Source organism: Nestor notabilis, unplaced genomic scaffold (assembly GCF_000696875.1).
Source record: "Nestor notabilis isolate BGI_N333 unplaced genomic scaffold, ASM69687v1 scaffold9888, whole genome shotgun sequence".
In the NCBI taxonomy this organism is placed as follows: Eukaryota; Metazoa; Chordata; class Aves; order Psittaciformes; family Psittacidae; genus Nestor; species Nestor notabilis.
In genome coordinates, this window is record NW_009940669.1 from 26,645 (window position 1) to 40,140 (window position 13,496).

General features: G+C 40.0%; 1 protein-coding gene across 1 annotated transcript in view; it reads left to right on the forward strand.

Annotated features, from left to right (window-relative positions):
* SSBP2 (single-stranded DNA binding protein 2) overlaps positions 1 to 13,496 on the forward strand; it is a 163,861-nt gene that overhangs the window by 26,078 nt on the left and 124,287 nt on the right. The window contains exon 2 of the mRNA XM_010020479.1: positions 8,434 to 8,506. Within this exon, the coding sequence (XP_010018781.1) occupies positions 8,434 to 8,506 (73 nt within the window). The remainder of the gene's footprint in view (positions 1 to 8,433; positions 8,507 to 13,496) is intronic.

The following is a 13,496-nucleotide window of genomic DNA, read 5'->3' on the forward strand; positions in this document are numbered from 1 at the left end:
GCCAAAAAGAGCACTCCTGCTTCTTCTTCCTGCTCTTTTGTGCCTTCTCTAGCCCTTGGCAGGCTGGTTCACCTCAGTCACCAAGCAGAAGGCTGTTCACTTTTTTTTGAGCTTTGTTAATTTTCTAGTCCCTTAGCTGGGAAGGGAAGAAGAAATGAAAGAGTAGTGAATCCTAGAATACTAAAATTCCAGGTTGGAAGAGACCTCATGGATCATCTGGTCTAACCTTTGTTGGCAAAACATGACCAAAATGGATGGCCCAGCCCCCTGTCCAGCCAAATCTTAACAGTGTCCAATGTTGAGGAACCCACCACTTCCCTGGGGAGATTATTCCAGTGTCTGGTTGCTCTCATTGTGGGAAATTTCCCTTCTGTGGCCAGCTGGAATCTCCCCAGGAGTAACTTGTAGCTGTAAGTAACTTGTACCCATAGTGAAAAGAGGGTGGTTTTGGTCATCAGTGTCAGTAGGTGATTGGATGAACCAGCCTTGTTTTCTGTTTGTATGGCAAGGAATGCGGCTGTTTCAGTGAAATAGCTTGCCCTCCATGAGAAGAAGCAAGAAGGGCAAAGGCTGCATGAATAGCAGGCTGGCTTCACCTTGGGCAGCCCTGGAATTACATGATAAAGGCTTTTACTGCCTGTGGTCTCTGCAAGTCACCAGAGCACCCGAAGAGCTTGTCATGCTTCCTCTGCTACAGTAAACTGATCCCTGATGACACAAAATTTCCATCATTGTCAGTTGGGCTATTCTGGATTAAGCCTCTGCTTCCTGGCCACCAGGAACAGGGGAGAAGGAAAGGGACATAGTCTAGCAACGCATATAGAGAACAAAGAACTGTCTGCAGTGTGACTTCAGGAACAATACATCTAAATGGTTTAGCTTTCAAGGGTGGTGACTAGGTTGCAGGGGCAAGAAGGTAGGAGAGGAGGCTACAGAAACACAGTCTATTAGGTAAAGGTAAGTGGAACCTGAACAAACTGGTGTCACAGAGCACTGGGAAGCTCCATAAACACTGAAAATACAAAGTAGATTAATTTCAGCATGTTCCACTCTCCATTTGCATCTGTCATTAGCAAACGAAAGTAATGTAGTCTTACTGTTGAGGATTGCAGCTGCTTATGCATTTGAGATGTCCAGCAGCTTTCACAGAGGAATATTGTGGGAATAATGCTGTACCTCTAGTGTACCAAGAGAACTGTGTTTGCAGGAGGGTACATTATTTTGTTACACAAGAAAATACAGCTTGAAAAATGCAGATAAACTTCCAGGTGCATAAGCCTTACTTCTTAACTTCTTTCTTAACCATGGACTAGGAAGCCTGTGAAATTCTACTGGACACCTTTTTGAGGAATACATGTGCAAAGTAAAGGTGCAAAAGGACAAAGATTTTTATTTGAAACCTTAGAGTTCATCAAGAAAATCTACCTTTTGATGAAGTATTTGGAAATCAGTGGAAATTATTCCATTTGGGATGGAGTCCACAGAAGAGTGTTTAAATTTTGCAGTACTTTGGATCTGCGGTAATTTCTACAAGCTGAGACCTGAAAGAAAAATGAATATGTAATTCAGCCAGAGTCAGATGAAAGTAAAGTGAGGAACACTGTGCGGTGTGACATCTTGGCACGAACCAGGAGAACCCTAGCAGATGAGAATATTTAAAATCATGCAATTAAGTGCTCGTGGGAGAGATTGTAGACACCACCACAGCATGTATCTCTGATCTTTTCCAAAAGATCAGTGGATACCAGATATCTGTCTGATGTTTAGTTTTATACGGGTGCACAACTTAATGTGTTGTTGGAAATCGTTGTGCTGGTGCTTGAAGTCTACAGGAGGTTAAGTAGTAAACACATGTGAAATTAGGATGCAGAAAGAATTTGTGTGTTGAAAGTGTATGAAAAACTGAAAAATAAAACCCCTGCTGTTATTTCTAATGCTGTTAGAGTAAAAGGGCACTTACTAGGGTACAACTGACTTTGACAGTTGAAGGAGTATATATATGCAGTAGGAGTATATAATCAAGGGGAGGGTGATCAGACTTAATATGGCATATTTTCAGGACATCTTGCAAGCAGTGAAGTGGAAGAGAGACTAGTGGTGAGTGTACCTGCCCCATGTCATGGTAGGAGAAAGCTTCCATTATCTGTAAAACTGATACAAAGTAGAAGGATTGGCTTATTCAGGAAGTACCATCAGCCTGATCCAAGGCACTGAGACCACTGTTCGTTATAGTACTGGGTATAAGCCCCAGATATTTTTATGCATATGAGGAAAATGTCTTCTGCTGCCTAAAGAGAGAGGAAGAAATAGAAACAAGTGGATATGAATCATGTTGAATACATCACTTTTATGCTGCGGGTGTTCGCAGGGCTGTGATAGGAGCTCTCAGGAAAGGCAAGCGCTCTCAGCCCAACAAAGGCATTGACTATCTCCTTTAAGGCCATAGTGTTTCTCAGAGTGTTAGAGTTCCATTTAATACCCAGGTGTTTCTAAGAAAACTGATCACATTGTTTGTAGCATGCAGAGCACTAACATTAACAAAGATCATGTTTTGAACTGGAAAAAACCCATATTTGTATGCCAGTGTATTTTTGTATATATGTAGAGGGAGAGAGAAATGACTGTGAATATGATCAAACAGGGGAGAAAGATACGTGAGTGTTAAAAATAATAAAAAAAATTATATAAAAAAAATTTGGTCTTGTCAGTCAAAACTTTCCAAAACCAGCTCACCATAAAGAGCTTCAGTGCAATTTTTAAAGTACTGGATTGATGGATTCCAGAAAATTTGCTCAAGAAACCTCACATTTGAGGTGGCTTTTACTGTCGTATTACATTTAAAATATGGATCCAGTGCTGTATTCCCTTATTTCAGAGAATGACATTTACATTTTGAATATTAAATGAGTGAGATTCTTAGGACTTTGTGGATTTGAAATTAGGTCTATATCCTTTTCTGGAGAAAAAGAAAAAAATAGGCAAATAAGCTGTTTCTCTGTAGAGGTCAGAGTAGTGATTCTGGAATACTGCAAGTCTCCTGAAACACAAGGAAGAACATCTAAGGTATTTTCTTTATTGCACAAACTAAAAATTGTGTGTGGATATTGATTTACTAGTTTTCACTGTGTTTTTTAATTACTGTTTAAAAACCCCCTAAAAGTTAAATAGATGGTATGTCATATGCAGAACTTCCCATACATGAACAGTTTTAAAAAATTGCATCTTAACAATCCCAAAATGCTAGGTCTATCTTAGTTATGCTGAGATCTGGAACTTTCCCATTAAGATAGTTTTAAAAAGTTTTGTTTGTTTTTTTTTTTTTTTTTTATATCCAGCCTCAAATGTTAACAGCATAATATCTGGTGGAGAGGTGGTAGCATCTAAGGACATCTCTGTTGTTCATTGTCATAGATTTTGTGGCAAAGAGGCAACAGTTGCTCATTACAGTGGTGAGCTGACTGTGAGTGCTGCAGAAGACAGGTACAGTATTCAAACTACTTTGACGCACTGCCAGAGCTGAGGGGCTGCAGGCTCTTGCTCCATTGCATCAATTTCATAACTTACAGGATAATGGTTATATGCCACTGTATGCTCAGTTAAAGTACATACTTTTTCAGTTACAGCATGTGGCTGATAAAACAATGAAAGCAACTGCACTTTCCCTCAGCACATGAAGCTGTGTCGCCTGCTCCTGGCAGGTTTACAGGGCAGCTTTTAACAGAAGGCAGAAGCTGATCTGTTGCAATTCCTTACTCTCCTAAGCCCAGCTTTTGAACTTCATGGGAAAATGTGGCCATTCTCCTTTTGCTGTCTACTTAGAAGTATACCTGGACTTGTGCAAGGCATTTTACACTGTCCCACGCAATTTCCTTGTCTCTAAACTGGAGTGGCATAGATTTGATGTTTGCACCAGTCAATGGATAAGGAATTGGCTGGATGATTGCAGTCAAATTGTCATGATCAATGGCTCAATGTCCAAGTAGAGTGGTAGAGTGTCCCTTAGGGTATTGGGACCGATCCTGTTCAACATCCTTGTCAGCAACATGGAAACTGGGATTGAGTTGCACCATCAGTGCAGCAAATCCCAATTAAAGTCCACTCCAACCCAAATCACTCTATGAGTCTATGAGATCATGATAAACTGACTCTGTGCTTAAAGTTCAGTCTTAGCTGGAGAGACATGAAATTTCTCAATACGGGTCTTAGAGAGTGAATCAAAGATACTACTGTTCTACCTTTTATGGAAGAATTATTTCCTAAATGTCTTTGTGATAATAACTTGAGCCCTTTTTCCGTAGCATATGTTTTTCTGAACTATTGGTTGAGTACCTTACATATGGCCAATGAAACTTGTGGAGCCTTGTGGGGAGTGTGGCTCAGAGCACCTAAATTAGATACCAAAACCAGGTAAGGTAGAACATCTTCCTGGTGCTTTCAGGTTTGCACTGCCTTTTATGGAAAGCTAGATGTTGTCTTAATGTTTTGACTTGGAACTAGGGGAGTTTACTGCCTATTTTTTATCAACAGAGATAGGGCTGCAGGGCTTTGTAAGTTCTCAGTAAGCTAATTGCGTCTTCCCACCTTAACAGGTTAAGAAGGCAATTTCCACAGCACAGTTATAGTGATTACTAGTTATTTCCTGCTAATATACTGATAACTGGTTGACTAGAAGCACTTAAAAGATTCTTCTCTGGTGTTTGGTAGGCACTTGCAGGGTCTATGAATGTCTTGTCCGATTAGAACAGAAACCTGAGGCAAAATGCACCAGGATAGCAAAGTGAGCACTGTAGTGGTAAGAGGTAGACAGTACCTTCTTTTTTTAAATTTTAATAGAGTAAATGTATCATCGGGGCATAGATGAATGTGTGCCCTAATTGTGTTGGCAGGGTGGGGGAACTCTGGCCTATGGCATGTCTTTTAACAAAAATTACTGCAGTGTTGTCATAAAATTGATTGGAAATATTTTTCCTCACATTATTCATGGGATGTCAACAAGTATGCAAATGTGAAAATTTAACATATGTCTCCGTGCTGCTTTTTCACGGTTTCTCACGCCAGTTTAATGAGGAAAAACTGTCTTTTAAAATGCCACTTCAAGTGCAAGTCCTTTGGTTTTGAAGACTGTCTCACTATTATTTTCTTAGTCTTCTGCTGAGATGTTAAACAGTTTATTCATTAAATATATGCACTTGGACTGTTGCCTGATTTTTATTTTATGCCATAGTTAACGTGCATGTATCAGGTAATCCTCGCTTTTTAACACAGCATTGCGTCTTTTGGGGGTTTCTTTGCTGTCTTTCCTCAGAGCATCAGTTTCCATTGATCCTTTTGCTGCAAATAACACAGTGTAAGGCATTATTATCTTTCTTTTGATCTCTATGGTAAATGTATTTATTTCTGAATGAAGCTATAACATTGTTAACTTCTGTAAAGACTTCCTGGGAGCATCATAACCAGGGATGGGCCAGTGGTTTAGATCTGATAAGACCCAATCAGGTTATTTTGTGTTGTGCCTTCTGTTTTGCGTCTGTTTGTGGAAGGTGGTCCTGGCTTTCCTGTCACAGGAGCCAGGCAGTCCCTTTGCCAGCATGGTCCAGCTCTTGATTTACCATAGGAGGATCAACTTGGAAGCCTAAAACCTGGAATATTTATTATTCTTCTGAAATCTGCCATGTTTACTCCCCACGCTTAATAAACACAGTTGTTGGCACCATTTCATTTACTGCTAGTATGTTTAGACCAAGATGTAATAATGCATGTTAAAAAGTGTTGGAGAAGTTATAATTCTAACGATGGTTAATTAGCACATTCCATGTGTACAAGTCAAAGTTTTGGTGTTGTCTTTTGCTCAGTGTTGAAATTTCTTGGATTTTCTTTGGATCAAAAGAAGCATGACCAGCAGGTCAAAGGAGGTGATCCTGTCCCTCCACTCTGCTCTCATGAGACCTCACTTGAAGTATTGTGTACAGTTCTGGTGTCCTCAACATAAGAAGAACATGGAGCTGTTGGAGCAAGTCCAGAGGAGGGCCACAAGAATGATAAGAGGGCTGGAACACGTCCTGTATGAAGACAGGCTGAGAAAGCTGGGGCTGTTCAGCCTGGAGAAGAGAAGCTGCGTGGAGACCTCAGAGCGGCCTTCCAGTATCTGAAGGGGGCCTACAAGGATGCTGAGAAGGAATCTTCATTAGGGACTGTAGTGGTCGGACAAGGGGTAACGGGTTCAAACTTAAACAGGGGAAGTTTAGATTAGATATAAGGAAGAAGTTCTTTACTGTGATGGTGGTGAGGCACTGGAATGGGCTGCCCAAGGAAGCTGTGAATGCTCCATCCCTGGCAGTGTTGAAGGCGAGGTTGGATGGAGCCTTGGGCGATGTGGTTTAGTGCAAGGTGTCCCTGCCCATGGCAGGGGGGTTGGAACTAGATGATCTTAAGGTCCTTTCCAACCCAAACCATTCTATTGACTTGTGCTGATGCATTGCTGCCTGTGCCGTGTTTTGCTGGTAGACTCCAGGAGTCCTGAGATGAGACTCCCAAATCTGACTCTCTGTTTAAGTATTGTGCTGTCAATTTAGGAATGCTGGTGCAGTATTTGCTAAAGTTTTCAGCAGATGGCAGACCTATGAAGGTGGTATGCCTGCAACAAAATGGGCTTTGAGCTGTTTCACTTTCCTTTGCGGAGTAGAAAGGATATGACCACACAAATCCTTTTATCTGGACTGCATGTTTCATGTTTTGATAAGAACGAAAAAGGGAATCTCAGAAGACAAATTAAATGCTTTGAAGCATACTGCGTATCCAAGTCATCTTAGCTGCTGTAGAAAAGACCTTCCATTCTGCCTTTTACGTCCTTCTTAGGTCTTAGGTTTTGTCTACAACCATTTACTGCTTAAAAATTGAATGATAGTTGAACTGGGAAGAATTAAATCAAGAAGATGTGACTTTGTTTGACAGATGCAGTTGTGCTTTTGGGATGAGCGGCTAGAGAGTATGTGTAAAATACTGGAATAAAAAAGCGGATACGACACTTTTTAAAGTTCAAACTAAAACCAGTCACATGTTTGAATATATTTTTTTCTTTCAGTCTGTGGGAAAAAAGTACATTTTTACTTTTGAAGTTGGAGAGAGAGTAAAGTAGTGTATGTATTGCATGTACAGTGAAAACAGCTTCTGTGAAATGCCTGTCCTAGGTTTTAAGATTTCAGACTTAATAAGTTACTGCTGTAATTGCTACTCCGTCAGTGCCATGATGACAGTTATCACATCTAATGCTGCATAACATTTTGAACAGTAACAGGAAAATAGGTTCTCTGCATCTCTACTTTGTTTAAACTACATATTTTTGAATATGAATAGTGAAACGTTTCAAATAATAATAGCAGTGTATCACAGAGTGCATGAAAATATACTTTACTTCTTAAAAACAGTTCAGCTAGCAAATTTGAAAGACTCACAGCCTGACTTTTTTCTTTTTTTTTTTTTTTTCACAAACAGAAATATTTCATAGACAATTTCCAAGCATTATTATTAAATCATTCTTTTAAAATGAGATTTCATTTTAAAAGACCTGAAACATGCGGGCAGACTGGAGCCTCCCTGGGGTGTCAACTGAGGAATAGGGATGATTGCTTCTTTGGTTTTCTAATTCAAATCTAGCCTACATAGCCTATATCAAAAGAAATTGGTTGTTGTTATTGCTTCCCTGTTCTTTGGCTGCTGAACAGGGCTTCCCAGCTCAAGTTGTGGTGGGGAATCGTTCAGGAAATGAGTCTTCTTTCTGCAGTGAGATCCTTATGCTGCCTCTTTGGACTTAGTTGAAGATGTGCCTAGGTTATGCTAAAGATAACTTTTTTGGAAGCTCCTTTGGGAGCTGTGTCTTTTGTAACTGTGTTGTGATCTGAGCTCCTAGACACACAAGTCTGAAGTAATCTAAAAATCTCGAGAGATGTGGTTGTACTGCATGCCATAGATGGGATTACTTTCCCTGATGCAGCCCGAAGTTTGCATGTTCTTTGAATAAACACAGGCTATTGTTCAAGTGTGCTAATGGCTTGACACATTCCACATGTGAAAAAATTTCATCTGCAAAAATAATCAGTGTTGCTGTACGAATATATTGTATTCACAGTAAGCACACCATGGAGTGGGCAAATACAGAGCAGCAGTAGGTCAGTTGTTAGCTCACTGGGCACTTGCCCAAATACAATTAAAAATGTTGACATTAGGTAATTTGGGGGGTTAATACTAACTACTATTTAAACGTCTCTGCTTGCATTAACCTACATGCCTTATTTAAAAATTCTGGTATAGGAAATAGATTTGACATGTTCACTGTGTAGTGGTTTGTGAAAGGTAATAGAGTGCACCTTTGTTTCTGAAGAAGAAGAGCAAACAAATGCACAATACTAAATATTGTCCTTTTTATTTATTTTCCAGATTAGCACTGTATGTATATGAGTATCTGCTCCATGTAGGAGCACAGAAATCAGCCCAGACGTTTTTATCAGAGGTATGTTTCCCCACACTTTTTTTTCGTTATACAACTTTCCAGTGTGTGCAAGTAACTAAATGTACATGGGTCTAGAATAAGGAGCACTGACAACTTTGAATACCTGTTTACGGCATAGATTTCTGATTCTGTGGTAGCCAGTTTGTCATTTAACGTACTTTCACGTAACTATTTTTGCTGTGATTTGTTATCCCTGTTTGCTAACACAGATTAATCTATTTTCTGTAATAAATGTGCGTGTTAGAGAATGCATCAACAGTACTGTTTTTTTATGACCTTCTTATTGTTGATATCTTATATTGTGAATTATGTGCCCTTCTGAAATACACGATCCTATTTTACATCCTACTGCTGTACACATGCAGTTCTCATTCTCTTAAGCACTGCTAATCTGTCTGTGTATTCTTACTGTGCTTCCCACCACTTCTTTTCATCTGACAAATCAATTATGACTACAACCATTTAGGTCCTGTTTCTTAAAGACTTTCAACTGCTAATGGAGTTTTCACCTTTACACAATAGTTACTGTTTTTCACAGTCTCCCAAAGACTGCATACATCTTTTGAAGATTGAAGTAAACTATGTCTCCTTAGCATTTAATACTTAATCTGAGATACAAAGATATTATACACCAAACATATTGAGGTCTTTTGGGTTTACTACTGTTTTTAATGTTTATTTGATGAGAACATTTAAGATAATAAAAATAGTTAAATAGTGATTAGAAGTGAGGAAAAATAGGCAAGATGTTGTACTAGGAATGTTTGCTGCTTCAGCTGATGCTTCTCCAAAAGCTAATAAAATTACTGTGCTGTAGGTGGGAGAGGGGAGGAATGAGAACCCAGGGTATTGTTTGTGGTGTTCATAAAGAATGCACATAGCAGAGATAAGAAAGAAGAGTAGAATCATGGTGGTATCAGTTTATGGTAAAGTATGTTTTTGACAGTTGCGTTTCCATTTTGGTAAAGCCATGGAAAAATAAGAGAGAAAATAATGGAGAGTATAATCTTGGCTTTCCCAAAACAGCTGTCATTTGTAAATAAAACACTATGCAAGATTCGCTTTGCTCATTTTGTTTTCAGGATGTATTTGCAAAATGAGCAGTTGGCAGAAGCATAACTGGTGTGACATTGGGTTTCCAGAAAACATTCAGTACAGTGTCTAGAAACTTAGCTTCTAAAACTAACTCAGTCTTCGGTTATAGAGAAACTCAGGTTTGAATTCTGAATACGAGAATATATCGAATATTTCAAGTTAAGACTGATAGTAACCAAAAGATAGTAAACACTGGATAGGGACAAATAATAGAGTTGATATAAGGTGTCTGTTCGTTAGATTTCACGCAAAGCTGTGAATTTATTTACCTCATTCCTTAGCAGTGCAGAGGGGTAAATACTATACTGGCAATACTTGTGAATGGTTCTATGTTATCACTGATACAGAGAACCCTGGAAAAGATTACATAGGTTCTGGTTAAGAAAACTGTACACTAATGCAGCTTTAAGAAAATAAACTAAAATGCACAAGTTAAAGGGACAAGTAGTAAAAGAAGGTGAAATACTCCAGAGTAACTCTAAAACTGAATGTTCGGGTGTAAAAGCAGTAAGCATACATAAACTGAGCTATACTGAAGGCAGTGATATCTGTGTACGTGTAAGTGACAAAGACTAAAAGCCCTTCCTTTAAAGATCTGGCAAGGTATGTGTCTAAGAGTAATGGAACAAAATTAAGAAAAGGAAATTTTAAGTTGGGTATCATGGAATCTGCTACTAGATAACTTAGACATGGTTGTCCTAAGCAGTCCTATATTTTTGTAGTGCTCTGTATCTAGTTTGAATTTTGTAGGACTGATCCACAAGTTAAAGGGAGAATCTACTGTATGAGAAAAGGCTGAAGGAATTTTAGGTCTTTTCTTCCTGGGAAAGAGAAGACTCAGGGAAGACCTCATCACAGTGCTTCAGTACTTAAAGAGTGGCTACAAAGAAGACAGGGGCTTTCCCCTGTAAGGAGTCACATGGAGAAGACAAGGGACAACGGGTACGAGTTGTACAGGGAGGGGTTTCATTTTTGTTTACAGTGAAAACAATTGTTCACTGGAACAACCTCCTCAGGGATGTGGTAGAGTCCCAATCAGTGGAGTTTCTTGCAGGCCCCCTTTATGTGTTGGAAGACTGTTATAGGGTGTCCCTGGAGCCTTGCAGCCCAGCTCTCTCAGCCTGTCTCCAGAGCAGAGCTGCTCCAGCCCTCGCAGCATCTCCGTGGCCTCCTCTGAACATTATTAAACTCTTCTTATCCCAGGCCACAGGTTTTTTGCCTTTTTCCAGTTCTTCTCCCCATCCCACGATGGGGGTGGAGTGACTGAGTGGCTGCGTGGTGCTTAATTGCTGTCTGGGGTTAAACCATGACAGCCTTTTTTGGTGCCCAGCATGGGATGCCAAAGACTGTTGTGGTTTAACCCAAGTGAGCAACTAAGCCCCACACAGCCACTTGGTCTTCCCTCTCCCCAGTGGGATAGGAGAGAGAATCAGAAGAGTAAAAGTGTGAAAAATTGTGAGTTGATGTAAAGACAGTTTAATAGGTGAAGGAAAAATTGCACACTCAAGGAAAGCAAACCAAGGAATTCTCATAGAATCACAGACTGTTCTGGGTTGGAAGGGACCTTAAAGCTCATCCAGTTCCAAGCCCCTGCCACAGGCAGGGACACCTTCCACTAGACCAGGTTGCTCCAAGTCCCTGTGTCCAACCTGGCCTTTTGAACACTTGCAGGAATCCGTTCACCACTTCCCATGGTCAGGCAGTTCAGCCATCCCCAGGAAAGCAGGGCTCCATCATGTGTAATGGTGACTTGGGAAGACAAACACTATCACTCCGAGCATTCCCCTTTCATGTTTTTCCCCCCAGCTTCACATGCTGAGCATGATGCCATATGGTGTGGGATATCCCTTTGGTCAGTTGGGGTCAGCTGTCCTGGCTGTGTGCCCCCCAGCTCCTAGTGCACCCCCAGCCTGCTCACTGGTGGAGTGAGGAGCAGAAAAGGCCTTGACTGTGTAAGCACTGCTCAGCAATAACGGAAATGTGTTATGAACACTGTTTGCAGCACAAATCCAAATATAGCCCCATACTAGCTACTATGAAGAAAATTAACTCACTACCAGTAAAAGCAGCCACAATTCTCCTGCACACAAAAGGCTGCACCAGATGGTCTTTCAAGGGCTCCTACAACCTGAGCTGTTTGGTGATTCTATGGTTCTATGAGTCAGTGAGGTTTAGAAGTGCTTTGCTGAACTTTAAAGTACAAGGTGAGCTGTGCTTTGTGGTCGTTGTTGCCAACAGCCTTCAAAGCTTCCTTGTTTCCATCTCTGAAACACAGGGCCTAAAGCTCATCTAGCATTTTCCTGGATCTCTTGGTAACAGACCTCTTCAGTTTCTTGGGTGTAACTCTGGTATCTTGGTCTGCAAATTTACTTCCTTTCAGTAGACATGGCATGAAGTACTGTGTTGAAGTAACCCAGCAGCTGTATTGTATCAGTTTATTGTACAGTTGGCAGAACAGCAAGGGGCAAGCATGACTAGCTTTCATCTAAATCATGTCGTTGCTTTTGGGGGTTGAATGGAGCTATGCAGATGGGGTACACACTTTTTTTGAAACAAAAGAAGCTGTTCTGCTCCAGAATCTTTCCTGCAGTGTCACAGCTGCTGCGCTTTACTTGAGGAGCTAATCCTTATCCCACGCATTTTCTATCCTTGAAGTTAGGTTCTAACCTTGAATGAATAATTACATTAGCCTGGCTGGAGCAAGAGGGTGGGCATTTCCCAGTTAATCAGTCCCTGGCTATGACCTTAATCAGTACAGTTGTCAATGATGGCATTTTTCCTAAATTAATTCTTTATAAATCTTTCTTTTTAAGTCTCTGTTATCAGACAGAATGACATCTGCCATGTGAGACAGAAGTATGGGGGTTTTTTTAACTTGAAAAGCAAAACAAACCCGCTCCAAACAAGACCCAAATTTTGCATTCCCTTGGTGCTCCTTCTCTGAATGAATTTCTCAATATTAAATATGTCCTGTTAAAAAGCACTAGCATAAGACCTGTGAAATGCGTAATTTCCCCGTTAAGCCCTGCTTTGAAGAGAAGGATACTGCTTAGACATAGTGAGGGCTTTCTACACAGACATGATTTTTACTTGGAAGTGAATGGTTCTTCAACTTCATGAACCATATTTTTGTTTTGGTTGTATGCTGAATCTCTTCATTATGTTGCTTTTGAAGAGGTACTCTGTATTCCTGGTGATTAACGCAAGTCTTTCCAAGCCATTCCCAGCGCATGCGAGAAGCAATCATGCCTCAGAGAACTGTATTTGAAGAGTGTGTAATACCTTTGCAGTAGCGTTGGCTTTTATTTACATTTTTCATTTTTATAAATACTTTTATCTTCCAGTGCTTAAGCAGCAGGTTTTTAAAAGGTGCTTTTTATATATTAACTACCATTACATGGTGGTGGTCAGGTTAAGTGCCTTGCAATTGGATCATTCCGCGTTACCAACAGAAGTGATACTGCCTTGAGGTTACCTTTTAAAAATGTTTTTAAGAGACATTACTTTTGAATGTTTGCGTTTATATAATATATCAAAATAATACTAGGTTACTCGATGTGAGTATGAAGAACATTTTAAGGTGTACAGGCTACATATTCTCTTGCAAGCTATTGACAGAACTTGAATGTGTATAAATTTCTAAGGAATTAGATGTGGAAATCAAGTTGGAGTTCAGAATCAGAGTTTTATTCTATTTTGGAAAATGCCAGCTTTACCAGTGCCTCTGGCAGAATGAACACTATATCTGCCTTTTATAGTAAGCTTTTATGCATTTTTATAGATATGTCTTTAAATACCATTCATATTAAGGCTGTTTAAGCATTTAATTAAAACAATCCTCTCTCTGTCTGCCATTACTTCTATCTCTAGAGCAGAATATGGTTTGGGTTTTTTT